The sequence below is a fragment of the Loxodonta africana genome, chromosome 18 (genome assembly GCF_030014295.1).
Source record: "Loxodonta africana isolate mLoxAfr1 chromosome 18, mLoxAfr1.hap2, whole genome shotgun sequence".
Taxonomy (NCBI): Eukaryota; Metazoa; Chordata; class Mammalia; order Proboscidea; family Elephantidae; genus Loxodonta; species Loxodonta africana.
In genome coordinates this window covers 27520195-27535774 of record NC_087359.1, presented here as the reverse complement: position 1 = coordinate 27535774, position 15580 = coordinate 27520195, and the positions used below count along the sequence as shown (strand labels likewise).

The following is a 15580-nucleotide window of genomic DNA, read 5'->3' as shown; positions in this document are numbered from 1 at the left end:
CCTCTGAGCCTCGATAGAGCTCTCAAGGTGCCAGGTGATTGTAACTTAGTGTTTTTTGCCCTCCCCCATCTTTCTGAGGTTCCAAGTAGAGAGCTGCGTAGTTTACCAGCCTCCATTTTAACTTTGAGGGCATTGGTGACTTGGTGGTAACTTTTGCCTTCCATGCAGGAGACGTGGCTTTGAGTCCCAGACAGTGCACGTCATGTGCAACCACCACCTGTCTTGTCGGTGGAGGCTTGCATGTTGCTATGGTGTTGAACAGATGTCCGCAGAGCTTCCAGACTAATGTGGACTAGCAAGAAAGGTCTGGCAATCTACATGTGAAAATCAGCCAGTAAAAACACTCTGAATCACAACCGTCCAATCCTCAAGATGGCACAGGACCAGGGCCAATTCGACAACAGCTAACAGTTATAATTTGGATTGGGAATTGTACTTAGCTCATTATCCTCTGTTGAATATACCGAAGGGAGAAGACAGAGGTCAGAGACCATACGGCAAAGGAAGAAATTTAGAAACCTTTGGTTGACTGTGAAGTAGAGGGAAGCCATGAGAACTATAATTCTAAACAATTACAGAGAAATAAGGGGAAGCCATCTCCAGAACACATGTGATACTTTGATAGGGGGAGAAGAAAACAAATATTTCAATACCTAATTGAAGGTTTTGTGTACATGACCTCGTTGCATCCTCACTACTTTACAGGTATTGTCCAGTTTCATAAGGAAGAGAGTTCGAAAGTTTATAAGCCCCCTTCCCAGTGGGGGAAACCTGGTGGTGTAGTGGTTAAGAGCTAAGGCTGTTAACCAAAATGTCGGCAGTTTGAATCCACCAGGCGCTCTTTAGAAACCCTATGGTGCAGTTCTACTCTGTCCTATAGGGTCACTATGGAATCGACTTGACAGCAATGGGTTTGGTTTTTGGTTCCCACTGGGGAACGGAGAAAACAATTTTCGTGTAGTCTTTAGTTTCGGCCTCATTAAATCCCTGGTGGACAAGGGAGATGAGACTCTGGAATCCGCTAGGAGTGCTCAGGATCATTGCTGCTCTCTGCAGCAGTGGGGGCTTGTTAGGGCTGCTCCTGGGACTGAGGCCCATCGAGGTGATGGACCTGCCAAAGGCTGGAGGACTTCTGGGAGCCAACAGTCTTTCACCCTCTATGCCCAAGCAGCAGGCCACTGACCCTCCAGACCCAGCATCGTGATGGGGAGTAGGGCAGATGAGAACCCTGGAGGCTGTCTTCTTCTCGTCCTTACCTCTTTTTCCCTTTCCTAGCAAGACTTCAAGGATCGCATCAACAGACAGAGGCTGACTCAATCAAAGATAAAAGAAAATCGGCAGCAGATTGTTCGTGCCCGCAAATACTATGACGATTATAGAGTTCAGTTACGTGCAAAAATGATGAGAATGCGGACCCGGGAAGAAATGGTAAATACGTTTTTTCTGTTTTTTAAAAGGTAAATTTTACTGTTTAACTTTCAGGTCCCTCCTTTGTGACTCTTCGTCATAATTTGAATCCAAAAATCCAAATTCAAGCCCTAAAATGCTGGCTCGGACTCCTTACTGGTCCACACTTCAGTTCTTACTCACGGTGCATCTCTGTCTATTCTCGAACTCTCCACTGCCCTCGTCTTAATGTGAAGCCTTAATTGGCTCTGACCACCTACACACAGGAACTTCCCAGTACAACTGCTTTAGGAGTTTGGGAGCGTGTTATGGGAGACGGGAACTTTGGATGTGATTAGATGGTTTCGGATTCACATAAAATCAGTAATGGTGGGAACAGATGTCCTGTGAGGTGTATCCACAAGGTATTTGCTATCTCAGTGTCCTGATCGAGCTGAAATGCTTCATCTTCTGGGATCCCAAACTAGCAATAAATTTCATCTCTAGAGTAAAACACTGTAGTAATTATAGCTAACTGGATGCTCTGAAGTGGGTCCTACTAGTATCCTCATTTCCAGAGGAGAAGACTCATAAGGTTTTCAGGGGCTAAGTAACTTGTTTAAGGTGGAAAACTCAGAACCCTCATAGAGGGCTACTGGGATTATAAAACAGTGCAGCTACTTGGGAAAACAGTCTGGCAGTTTCTCAAAAGGCTCAACAGTGTTACCTTACGACCCAGCAGTTCCACTTCCTAGATACACATCCACACAGAAACCTGTACGTACATGTTCATAGCAGCATCGTTCATAATAGTCAAAAAAGGAGAAACTACCCAGATGTCCCTCAGCTGATGACTGGATAAATAAAACATATACCCATACAATGGAATATTATTCAGCCATAAAAAGAAATGGAGTACTGATATATGCCGTAAAATGGATGAACCTTGAAAACTAGATCAAAGAAGCCAGAATCAAAAGACCACGTATTGTATGATTCCGTTTATATGAAATGGCCAGAACAGGTAAATCTATAGAGACAGAAATGAATTAGTGGTTGCCAGAGGCTAGAGGGAGGGGAGAATGAAAAGTGAGTGCTAATGGGTACAGGGATCCTTTTGGGGGTGATGGTTGCACAACTTTGAATATACTAAAAACTACCGTATCTCAATAAAGCTGTTATTAAAAAGATTTTGTGAAATACAATCAGTATGTATCTCTAGTTGGGCAAAATGATTATATTCCTCAGTAACATAGCTTTGTTTTTATGATTAAATAACAGCTATTTAAGAAACTATTTGAAGAAGGTTTAGAAATTCAGAAGCAAAGATTACGGGACCTGAGAAACTATGCTAAAGAAAAGCGAGATGAACAGAAGAGACAGCACCAGAATGAACTGGATTCAATGGAGAACTACTATAAAGACCAGGTGGGCTCACCCGCTTTACATTTTCACATGCTTAATCCTGACCACCTGCGTCAAAAGCCAACTTTGTTGAACAATGAAAAGTCCACTCAGAATTTTGCACTATAGGTAGACTGACCTCAATTTAAAGGCTGAGATTTACCATAAAATAAGCTAGTGCTTGACCGAAGTACAGAATCCATATTGCCCTACCTCCTTAAAATAAAGATTTTAAGCCTATGAGTGTTAACGTGTAAGATTTATTACACTTGGACTACAAATACTAAGATTTGCTTTTTTTTCTTTCCTGTAAACAGTTTTCTTTGCTGGCAGATGCCATATCACAAGAACGTCAAGAGCTCAAAACCAGAGAGAAATCCCAGGCCCAGGTAATAATTAACAAGATAACAAATTATTTACATTTTCAGGAAATGGAAAACTGTATTATTCCTTCTCAGGGGAGTGGAGAGAATACTAACTAAAAAAACCCATCCATGATCTAAGACATTTATCCTGTGATTTTACCTGTTCAGTCCTCTGTAAAAGCTGCTAAATTATTAAAATTATTGGTGGAGCTCCATGAGCAGAAAGGTGAGAGGGAATAAAAACATAGAGGGCCTGGATGAATGAATTGCAGGATGACGTGACTTCTCTTTTAGACATTACGTAAGATGAAGAGGGAGCTGAGATCTAAGATGGAGAAGGAAATTCAGCAGCTGCAGAACATGATAACACAGAACGACGAGGATACTTTCTTCCGGGAACTGGAAGCTGAGCGCTTCAAATCTTGGCTTCAGCTGGCTTCCTTTCAGTACAGTAAAAACCCCTTACTGTGAAGCCGGACTTCACAAAATGAAGTTTCTGGAGGCCCTTACCAGAGCAGAGCTAGAATTGAGCCAGTAAACAGTCTAAACCAGAAAAATCATTTTGAAATGCCTTATCTATGTATTCATTCCAGTACTTTTTATGAAATGATTTTTTAAATAAAAGCTGTTTTCTTAAAGTTACTGCTTTTGAATTTGTAACCTAAAACCTTAAAGGGGGGAACAGAGGTACACATTTTTCATTAGTCAGATCCAAGTTAAAGCAGTTAACAAGCCTGTGTTGAGTAGCCAGCTCCTGAGGCCTTTTACTACTTGTAGGTCAACAAAAATGGGGGAAAAAACAGCACTTACGGACAAATAAACACCTCTAATTCATTAGCTCCCTGATTCAAACATGCTGAAACATGTTTTATCTGGTATTTCAAGCATTTCAAACCATCATCCAACTCATTTGAGAGAGGTGATTTACTTTCTTGTTCTAAAAACATCAAACTTGAACTGCCTTTAAAACTTTTTTGCCATTCTGATCTTGAGTTATTTATATCTTTTTCTTGGTTCTCCACCCTTTTACCATGCCAGCATCACAATCTTTGGAAGAAGTGAGCGGTCTGAAAAGTTGATTCTAAGACATCACAAGTACGTAAGTGGGCAGGAGAAAAGTAAATGATTCCTCACCCACCCTGTGAGCTGCGACAGGCACCTCCCCACTTCCTTCACTTATAAAACTATAAGGGAGACCAAAGTGGGGTTTTACAACTCATGTTAGAGACTAATTGATGCCCTAGATAAACCCCAGCCCAAGTAGCCATAAATGCATGCTAATTGGCAACAGCTGAGCATGTCACCTTGGCAATGCAGCCTCCTCTCCCGAAAGTAACAGATGGTAATGAGGCTGGCAACTGTGTAATGAGCGCACACGCACACACACACAAGGAGCCTCCTACGCTGAGGCAGGTCTGGGCTTGGGGGCCTTGCTTACGTAGGAGGCTTGATCTTGTGCCCTCATCATGACTGACTACTTTGCTGTACATGAATTAAGTTCTCAGTACCTAAGTCTGAACTTCAGCCTTTACTGAGATAGATAGAGGTTAAAAGCCCTAATTTGGAAGTTCAGTTTTCCAACAACCATCCAAAGCTCTCTCCCCATGAGCTTGTATACAGCCTGGCGTGTAGTGGAAGCACAGTAAGTATTTGTTGAATGGACAGAGAGAAAGTCTATTTACAGCAAATACCCTTTAACCAACTTTAATAGCATATGATGTATAAATGAAACCTGGGTTGTCTAGTTTGCTGTAAGTGTTAACATAGGAATGTAACCCTTTTTCTGGCATAATTACCCCTTTATCCTGCTACTAAAAAAGGCCTGGTGGTGCAGTGGTTAAGCACTCCACTGCAAACTGAGAAGTTGGTGGTTCAAACCCACCAGCTGCTCTGCAGAAGGATGTGGCAGTTGGCTTCCGTAAAGATTACAGCCTAGGAAACCCTATGGCGCAGTTCTAGTCTGTCCTATAGGGTCCCTGTGAGTCGGAATCGACTCGACAGCAGTGGGTTTGGGTTTTATCCTGTTACTAGGCTCTTGGCCTGTTATATATATCCTATTGTAAGCACATGGGGTGTAAAGTACAAATAAATGCAGTCAGTAAGATGGCTAATGTTCACTATAATGAAGGGACAAGCTTTTCAGGTCACCACACAGCAGAACTTGAACCAGAGTAGTCAGAACTTTTGGGTAATTTATAAGCTATTATAATACCAAAATCTGTAATGTTCTATAACTTTACAAATTTTAGATAATAACCAGGAAACACAACCATGTGGGACAAAGCAAAAAAAAAAAAATTTTTTTTTCAAAAGGATATAAAAATGGACACCAAGCCCACTCCTTTAACTTTTAATACACCACTATTATTAAAAACGCAAAAACCCAGTGCCATCCGCTACTACTTAAACACTGCATTTTCCCAGACATGATTCCATTCCATTGTGTACCTATATTCTGGATAAAAGGATATACAGTATTTACTCTTTCTACTCACGTAGTTAGCAGGACTCTTACCTGTTATGAGGTGTGAATCATAAACCTTAAAAACCATGATTTTACTGCTGAACGCCAACACAGAGAAGGCAAATATAAGGCCCCTGTAGTACCTTAGCTCGAGAAACCCTGGTGGCATAGTGGTCAAGAGCTACAGCTGCTAACCAAAGGGTCGGTACCTGGAATCCACTAGGCGCTCCTTAGAAACTCTATGCGGCAGTTCTGCTGTCCTGTAGGGTCACTACGCATTGGAATCAACTTGACGGCAATGGGTTTGGTTTTTTTTTTTTTTTTTTTGGTTTGGTACCTTAGCTCAGAAACCCTGGTGGCGTAGTGGTTAAGTGCTATGGCTGCTAACCAAAGGGTTAGCAGTTCGAATCCACCAGGCGCTCCTTGGAAACTATGAGGCAGTTCTACTCTGTCCTATAGGGTCACTATGAGTTAGAATTGACTCGGCCGCAATGGGTTTGGTACCTTATCTCCAGATCCCTGACAAATGTCGTTGTAGGGCCGAACTCTCTGACCCACTCAGCCTGGACTGGCCTCAGAAAACCATCTCCACGCAGCCTCCATACAGCCATTGCCAACTGATCAAGCTTCCATCGTAGGCAAAAACAAGCACCTTCCCTGCTCTACATAGGGACAGTGGTCCTGAGCCCCCGAACCTCTGCAGTGAGACACAGGCATCAACTAGGGTAGGCCTGCATTCTTGTTCCTCAGCTTCTTACCTTCCAGATCATATGCTGTCACCTTTCACAGAGCCAATCATAAATCTTTTTGAAACACTGCATTACAAACTCAGTATTCTTTAAAGACTTGGATGCTGTGACAGTGCAAACAGCATTCATTTTATTGCTCAACTTCAGCATGGGCAAATACATAGTTAATTTTCTAAAACCATTTATACAGATGTTATTGATAAAGCTCATGTAACAGCTGAGTGAAAATACAAAGAATATCAAAGCTGAAACACTCTGTAATAAATACAAATACAATGAAAATGATAAAACTTTGTTTTTAAAGTCAGTTTGAAAGAAGAAAGAATATTACATTAAGTGAACTAATTACATCTAGAAACAAAACAACTCAGCATTTGGTACAATCATCATCCTAACAGAAGAATGTTAAATACCACAAATGGCGCCCGTTGACTATAGGCTGCAGCTTGAAAATGGAAGAAAGAAGGAGCTGCTCTACCAAACTGTAAAGATGGCTGGGGCAGTCTACCTTCCAGCAATGCAATCAGTTCAATGCACCAGAAGTTCAAATCAGATATAGTGTTGTAAAAGAAAACAAATTACACTGTTTTTAAAAGAAGGGAAACTTGTGCTCTGGACTGTAAATACAAGAAAAAAGATAAGACTTGGTAAAAATAAAACTCATTCAGAGCAACAAAATATGTGCAAAACAAAATGTACACTATACACAGCACTATTTAAAAACTCTTTACATCAAGAAATAAGACCCTCTGAAACAAAACTCACCTCTGTACTCACATGAGCTCTACAAAGTAATCATTGTTCACAATTAAGCATTCACGATGGGAAGGCAATAGCATGGGAATGTGACACCACATGGCTGAGATAACACCACTGGAGGATGGATAAGAAAAAACTCAGTAAAGAGGGACATGTGGAAATAAATATTCACATTAAACAAGAGGTGCAAGTCCAAGGTTCAATGACACATTTGGGGTTTTTTGTTTGCTTAGCACCTATTTGGAAGTAATCGGGTAATGTAATTTTGAAATTTAAATTTAAATCATGTGGATGATACCATAGACTGGTACTGAGGGTAATTTATTTCTTTTAAAGCTCTATTTATGAAGTCATTATTATAAAGTTAAAAAGGCACTCAAAAAGCAATATTTGCCTGCTCTGTATTATACATTATAACGATTGATAATAGCATTTCATAATTACTGCATCCCTGTCAGTCATGACTTCTATAAAATGTTTACCATGTACTTACTTTTTGCCAAAGAATTAAGAGTAGGCACAATTACAAACTGCACTAGTGCTTTAATCTAAAAAAAGGTGGGCTGGCAGCCAATAAGGTAAAACTACTGATGGTGGTCAAGTAGTGTAGAAACCATTTATGTCCATTTCAAGATTGCAGCACTAATTAGAATGCAGAAGGTAAAGAACAAAATGTTTGGGAAGAAGAAGGTAGGTGTAAGCACATTACCCAGTGATGACACTTATGACAAAGACTAGCGTAACCTGTAGCAAATTTGGCCAAATGAAATAACTTAGAAACTATGTAAGTAGTTCCCAATTTCCTTTTAAGCAGCAAAATCTCCAACTCTCTTACAGACCGCAACCCCACCTTGTGAAGGCCTTCTTGGAATCCCAATATACAAAAGAGAAAAATGAGCTACTCTAGGTAAAACGACAGGGGGCTTACAAGCCCCTGTTCGAATACCAGTGAGGCCTTTCCCCTCCCTCTCCCTTATCTTAAACCATTCGGGGGGCATCTCTGAGGAACCCTCTGGTTCCAAGGAACATAGATAGAAAACCACTCCATCACATGAAATAGAACACAAAGGGCCTATTCACTTCATAATTTTAAGTGCAAAATTTAAACAATTCCACCTCATCAAAAGTTGCTATTCTTGATTATTTCACATCAATGTAGAAAAAAAAAAATAGTGCAGATTTGTGATAGCTCAATTTAAAAATGCACTCCTGGTCTTAGGTTTTTCTAATCCCTCACCTGGGAATCTTGGTCGCCTTCTGGATCATGCCACATGCCACATGCTCCGGAAGCTCAATCTGGACATTTCCAAATCCCTTGCTGATCTTCAACACCAAAAGAACTGAGATTCCTTTACTTAGAAAATTAACTCTTCAGTTGTAAAGCAACTTATTCCATGGAGTTAAGAGTCGTCGTTCCTTTAGTAATCACATCCTCACGGCCTCTAGGACCTCCACTTCACTTTGTTAGGTAAAAGCGAGGCTTTCTATGTTTGCTAAATAACCTTTAGTGAATTTTTCCTTTTTCATCATTTCAGTCGTTTAAAATGTCATCAGCAGCTAAACAAAGACTCAGGATGTTTTACTTGACAGAAACTTACACTGTAATTAAAATATAAATTAGGTGCACTTGTTGTAGGAGACTTTGGTTTATAAAAATAGTATATTATCAAAGAGAGGCTGACCCAGCAAAAGAATGAAAATACCATCCCATCCACATGATCTCAGGAGCTATAAAAAATGCAGTATTTCCATTTAAGATGAAAAGTAAATCCAAAATACCTGATCATACTTGTTCCAGATAAAAACATCAGGTTTTTTTTTAAGTCTCTTAAACAGGGAGCCCCTGAACATATCTTACTGTATCAAATAAGCTACTAAGTTTAGACTAAATGGTTGCATCAGGAATTTGACAACCAAAATTATATAGCTGTATTCCAGGAGATTCACGCTTGAAAAATATAAAAAAGACCCACTTAGGCTAGGTTGAAACACATAATGCAAAATAGAATGCTTTCCTATAGGAAAATGTAATTAAATGTGTAACTGGCTTAATTTTTTAAAAGATGATTATTTTAACCAATTTTTTACAAAGTTAGAATAATCCAAAATAATTTTATTTTATTTTATTTTTTTTACAAAGAACAAGTACAGGAGCTGTTCAAAATCATGTATCCAATCAAATTGAAATGTGACTTGTACCGACTGCTGAAGTTGTCTTGATGTTTCAGAGACTTGAAATCTATGAAGCGATTTGAATAGATTACCTTTTATAAAAATAGTAGTAGTCTTTAAGTGTCGAATACTGCCTAACTCTGGAAATGTAGGAAAAGTCAGCATTCTTTAGGTTCAAGATATTAATTTTAAATAGCAGCTGAATGTGGCCTCATGGCAAAGCATAAAGACCTTTTTTTCCTTGAAAAGGAATTTCAAAATTGTCCTTTCCCCTCACAGTGTCCTCAAACTTAAAAAAGAAAGGTGGGGGGGGGGCGGGGTTTCCTGTAATTCAGTATTCCTTGAAAATTCTCTGAAAGGAGGCTGTCGGTCAGGGGCATAAATAGAGTCCTGGGTTAATCCTTGATGATGTCATTCCACAGCAAATCCACATGTTTCTTCGATGGCTGTTAGCAGCTTTTCATATAGCTTTTCATAGCTTTCATAGGGCGGAATGTCAATTCTGTTGAAGCTGTGAATAAGCAAATCAGATTTTATACAGTTCATTCAAAATAGGTACTATCTAGGAAGTTTATATGAACACAGCCATGTGGTTCTTACTGTGTTGCACATTAAAAAAAATTTCTCTAAAATGGAGACCACCACTTTGGAGCTCTCCTACTAAAGTATGAATAATTTTATCTTTTAAATCACTTGAAACAGTTACTTATTATTCCTTTTTTTTTTTTTAAAGGAACCCTGATGGTACAGTGGTTCAATCCTCGGCTGCTAACCAAAAGGTCGGCAGTTCAAACCCACCAGCCGCTCTGCAGGAGGAAGATGTGGCAGTCTGCCTCCATGAAGATTATAGCCTTGAAAATCTTATGGGGCAGTTCTACCCTGCCCTATAGGGTCGCTATGAGTGAAAATCAACTTGACGGCAACAGGTTACCATTCCTTTTAAAGGAACATTTAGTATTAAGGACAATAAATAAAAAGTCCCATCTGTATGAAACCAACACCTACGTGGAATGGAAAAAGTGGCTACCAAAATAACTTACCAAGTGTGAGCTTTCGGCAGGTTGTTGGTGCAGGCATCAATCTGGTGTATCGTGAAGAGCCGTGGGCCTGCAGCACCTGCAAAAGCAGTCAAAGTGGGTCAAGTCACTGCGGGTGCATGTTTCAGTCTCCAAAATCTTAGACTAAAACTGATACACAAACCCCAGGGTCTTGGGATAGGAGAATGCTGGTGAATCCACACAAGCTACCACAGGGCAACAGGAAAGAATCTGGGTTTTGAAAGCTGGAAGTGACCTTAGATAAGGCTGCATTCTTTAATATGCTACCATTTTAATTTGAGAAAAAATTCAATATTGAAATCCTTTTGCCAACTTCCATTTTCTACAAAAATTAATGCCTCAGTGTATGAGAAGAAAAGCAAGTGGGCCAATCCAAGAAAAAACACATATACAGACATTTTTTATTTCAGGAATCATTAGGGAATTGCAAAGATGACAACTTAATGCAAAGTTATGTTCATGACTCAAACTGGGCCGAGAGTAAAAGATAAGCCGTCTAGTAAATAAATTTCAGTTAACATAGACAGCTCATATAAATACGTGTAGGAGAAATACAGTTTCACTTTAGGCATTCCACACAGTCTGAAGAGTTCTCCAAAAAGGAAATGTAGGCACAACTCAAAGTAAGCTTTCCCCCTTGACTCAGCATATGACTGTAGACAGCACTGTTGGTTATGTACCAGTCTTTGCTTTGTAGATCCTTAATCATCACCAACAGCATCAACTTTGGAAACAAAGGGCTTAAAAGGTAGAAGAAGCAATAGTCACACAATGACACACCACCATTATTAGCAACACTACCAACTCATCCAAAAATTAAACACCTTATTAAATGCTTAAAAATGGAATGTGGCTATAAGCAAATGGTCTGATGCCATGCAATAATTTAAAGTGCTTCTGACCAAACAGATGGCTCCCACAACTCATGCTGGCTCTTTCTATTAAAAAAAAAAAAAAAAAGTGGCAGTGAGAGGCATTGCAGGTAGGTAAATGTTTTGCTAGGGTGACATGGAACTTGGAAGTGGGTGGACCTTCCCTGTGGCAATGTGCAGCAGTATTTCAAAGCAAAGTGACCACAAAACAAAAGGCAGAGCATTGCCACATTCAACTCTAACAAACAGCACTCACTACAAGCATAGAGAACCCCAGCAGAAAAGGCTTTGGGGAGGGAACAAAGGAAGGAGAGGAAGGTATCAAGATACCAGAGTTACAGATAAAATATCAAGAGCAAATGGTTTGTAAACGGTCTGTAAGATATCCATGTAAATAAAATATTGACAACCCATCCTCCCAATCAACTATTTGATGCCACATTGTCTGTCCATCCTGGCTTTTTACCTTGTAAAGCTTTAAAGCCCTGCAGAGGCACTCTAGACGATCCTGTCACAAACTGAAGTAACCGTGCTCGTCGCTCTTCATCAAAAAACTCCACAGCTTTCCAGAACCACTTTACAACATTGCTGTCTGGTGTACAGTGTTTTAACCGGGTGTTTACCTTCCAGTCATTAACATCTATCTTTCCAAGTCCACAAATAATGAGCTGTTAAAATATTGTGCAAATAATGCGTCAGTGGAAAACAAAATTATGCCCAAAATGCCTTAAAACAACTTTGGATTTGCAGCGCTGGCTCTCATATGGCAGTTCTTAATCAAAGATACCCTGTCAGCATCATTTAGAAAACTTTTCAAAATATACACCCAGGTCTATGCTCAGAGATTTTAATTCTGTGAGTCTAGGCTGATACTAAGAATCTGTATTTTTAAAAGCTCCACAGATAACTACTTTCTGCAGGTTCCCTACCCAGTGTTTGAGAACCACCGTTGTGGTGGACATGACAAGTTGACAAGCCATAATTTCATAATAAAATCCTAATGTTAAAAAAATTAAAAATGGACAGAAACTGAGAGTCAAAGAGTACAACAGTTTATCTGGCATTCCTTATACTGGTTTGAACGCTTATCAGCTTTATGATTTGGGCAGTTCAGCTCACCTCCCTTGGGCTAGCTTCCTCTGCTGTAATATGGCAGAGTAACAGCTATTTCACTACATCCTGTGAAAGGGAAGGCACTAAGGAAATGGTGTTGACTAAGTAAGCTAAGACAATCCACTCGATAACCTTCAAATTGTATCAAAGTATAAAATACATGTGTGTACCGACAGCTCTGCTTGGCATCCTGCTGTAGGGTTATTACAAATTTTTTGATACTATTAACAGTTCATCTCCTCAGGGTCCAAGACTAACTAATCTTACTAACATGTTAATATTCTAACAGTGAATTATGATAGTGTACAATGTAGAATATAACTTGCAAATCCTAGATTTTATAATTCTATTAGTCCAGAATAACATTAAATATGACATATATATTTTCATAGAGTTGAATGATTTCATTAGCAGTTGGAACTACGTAATAAACCCTAACCCTATTGAATAAAATCTCCAACAAAGCATTTACAGGGTTTTAAAGAGACTACTGAACTGAGGTCACAATGAACACGAACGAAATTATCCAAATAGGATTATGGATATATTTATAACACAAAAGGTACCTTCTAAATTCTTTTCTTGAGAGGAGTGGCAGTTATAGGGCCAAATTCCTCATTCAGTGTATAAACAGATGAAAATGCATTCTATTTCAACTTTATTGCCATTCCTGTTAAGGTTTTCCTCCTCTTTCTGACCACTTCTTCCTCATAGCCATTTCACTACTGAATAATTCAATCACAAAAGGAATGGGGGAGAGTACTGAGTCAAGCCAATTCTTTTGATTTGTTTGTTAACAGACTTAGTTAAAAAGGAGACTGAAGTTAATGGGCAAACTCATGGTTTACATTATTTGTAGACTTCAAATATTTATGCTATCACTAAGGGAATTTGGAACATTTGGTAGAATAAAATTTCATTATTTTTTCAAATGAGTTCAATGGAAATTTGTTAAAGGCCTTAATCATAAAACCAGACCTGAGTTCCGTTGAAGACCAACTTCAAATGAAAAAAGTGATTAACCCTTTAGTACCACCACTGTTAATAAATGTTAACATATGAAGAATCTAAGGATGTTTAGGCAGTTTATCCTGAATGTTTAAATTATCTCCTCTGTGATCATGTCTATCATGTCTACCAAATGCTTTCTTGCAAAACTAAGTATAAAATCGACTGAACCTAGGACTTTATCCAAACAAATTCCAATATAATGGAAACTAATTAATGAGGTTTTATTTAACTAAATAAATGCGAAGAATGTGCACATAAGACATGAAATCTGTTTAGAACAAGAAAGGGCAAAAAAGGAAAATAAAATGAGTAACGAGAAAGGACAATAAGGAAAAATAAAATAAATAATGGCCTTTCCTTGTTCACTAGATGATGCCCTAACATTAATGCACTGACCTCTAACTCCTTCTCATCAAATGTCTTCAGCAGATGCTGTGGGATTACTTCATTGAATCCTTTCTGCAGAGCCAGGAACTGAGCCTCAATGCCTCGTAAAAATCTCCAGTTCACATAGAGCCTGTAAAAATTGGGCAAGGGTTTTACATGATCACATACATTCAGATTTGGAGCCCAGGTGGCATAGTGGTTAAGAGCTGCAGCTGCTAACCAAAGGTCGGCAGTTCAAATCCACCAGCTGCTCCTTGGAAACCCCATGGGGCAGTAGTTCTACTCTGCCCTACAGGGTCGCTATGAGTCGGAATCGACTCGACGGCACTGGGTTTAGGAGTATAATCAGATTTAGTGATATATCATGAACTTCTGCTTCAGCAAGACTGTACTTCGCAAGCGTCTGCTATTAGGCGCCAGCAAGTCGGTTCCGACTCACAGCAACCTTATGTACAACAGAATGAAATACTGCCTGGTCCTACACCATCCTCACAATAGTTATAACTGAGGCCACTGTTGCAGCCACTGTGTCAGTCCATCTCGCCGAGGGCCTTCCTCTTATTCACTCACCCTCTACCTTACTAAGCATGATGTCCTTCTCCAAGGACTGGTCAAGCATCTACCATTACAAATTAGTCTAAAGTCTAAAAGAATCTCAGATTAATGGGGATAAATGGATCCTGAGCTATGAGGCGTTTCAATATAGATAAAAAGTAGTAGCCTCTACTAACGAAGGCACCATATAAATAATTCAAATCTTTAAATGAGATCAGAGAAACTTCTAGTAAACTTAAAGTTTACTAGCGCTTAGATGGGTCTGTATGCAAATACATTATGTACAGACAGAGTCATTAGGTCAATATATGTTTCATGCATAAGGTAATAAAGAAAATATTTTCAACAAGTTAAAATCTTAATGAAATTTCTTTCTAAACTCATACCATACGACGTCAAAAACCAGAGTAAAAGCAGCTCATGTAATAGAGCACAGAAATACTTCTGTATTGCTACCTGTGGCAGCTACACTATAGATGGCTCTGATGACCGTGCCTCCTGGTATTCATGCCTTTGTACAGCCCCTCCCATGCTCAACAGGGCTGACGTATGACTCACTTTAACCAAAAGAATGTGACAGAAGTGCCGCTTGCCAGTTCCAGGTTTAGGCCTTAGGAAGATCTATTAGCTTTTGCTTTTGTGCTCTGTGAAGTCAGCTATCCCATGAGAAGTCTGGCTATCTTCCTGGGGGAAGAGAGGCCATGGGGAGAGGAAGAGGTCCCTGATACCGCATGAAGAGAACCACGGAACCCAGCCAATAGTGAAAGTAAAGCCCTGGACAGTGATCCCAGTAGAGCTGTTCCAGCCAGCCCCCAGCCATTTGAGCCATCCTAGCTGAGGCATCAGATATGAGTGAAGAGGACATCTTGACATTTCAGTACCAGCAGACATCATCTGGAGTAATGACATGCCATTCCTGTTGTTGTCTGTCCTACACTCTGACCCAGAGAATTATAAGAAATCATAAAATGACTGTTGTTTTAAGTCACTAAGTTCTTCGGTAGCCTATTTGATAGCAATAAGTAACACTACCTAAACACTTAACTGTTTTTATCTTATGGCCATTCTAGACCATTGAATAAATTCTCAGCTTTGAGAACACAGAAGTGTTTACCTGACATATTCCTTTTTATTTTCTTCAGTTACAGGGATACTTTTGCCATTTGGTTTAAGTTCATGCTGAATAATTTCACCATATGCATTATGTTCAACACAGAAGGTATGGTCCAAGACACCCGTAATATCATTCTCACTAGGAAAAAAAAAAAAAAGAGAGAGAAGGAAA

General features: G+C 39.5%; 2 protein-coding genes across 9 annotated transcripts in view; one reads left to right on the top strand and one right to left on the bottom strand.

Moving 5' to 3' along the window:
* SMURF2 (SMAD specific E3 ubiquitin protein ligase 2) overlaps window positions 1–15580 on the bottom strand; it is a 124190-nt gene that overhangs the window by 20889 nt on the left and 87721 nt on the right. For 2 of the 5 annotated variants that reach the window (XM_064270898.1, XM_023556987.2), the window contains 5 exons: window positions 15410–15547; window positions 13750–13870; window positions 11696–11897; window positions 10340–10415; window positions 1–9810 (listed from right to left, as the gene is read on the bottom strand). The exon at window positions 1–9810 is cut by the window's left edge and continues 20889 nt beyond it. In XM_064270898.1, the coding sequence (XP_064126968.1) occupies window positions 9711–9810; window positions 10340–10415; window positions 11696–11897; window positions 13750–13870; window positions 15410–15547 (637 nt within the window). In that variant the 3' untranslated portion in view covers window positions 1–9710. Of the gene's footprint in view, window positions 9811–10339; window positions 10416–11695; window positions 11898–12908; window positions 13068–13749; window positions 13871–15409; window positions 15548–15580 lie in introns of those variants that run through there. The other 3 variants (XR_010318319.1, XR_010318318.1, XR_010318320.1) reach the window with 3 other exon arrangements.
* Window positions 1–15580, top strand: part of CEP95 (centrosomal protein 95) — a 39927-nt gene extending 24347 nt beyond the window's left edge. For 2 of the 4 annotated variants that reach the window (XM_023556986.2, XM_010597024.3), the window contains 4 exons: window positions 1276–1428; window positions 2668–2814; window positions 3108–3179; window positions 3450–15580. In XM_023556986.2, coding sequence (XP_023412754.1) covers window positions 1276–1428; window positions 2668–2814; window positions 3108–3179; window positions 3450–3626 — 549 coding nt within the window. In that variant the 3' untranslated portion in view covers window positions 3627–15580. The remainder of the gene's footprint in view (window positions 1–1275; window positions 1429–2667; window positions 2815–3107; window positions 3180–3449) is intronic. The other 2 variants (XR_010318317.1, XR_010318316.1) reach the window with 2 other exon arrangements.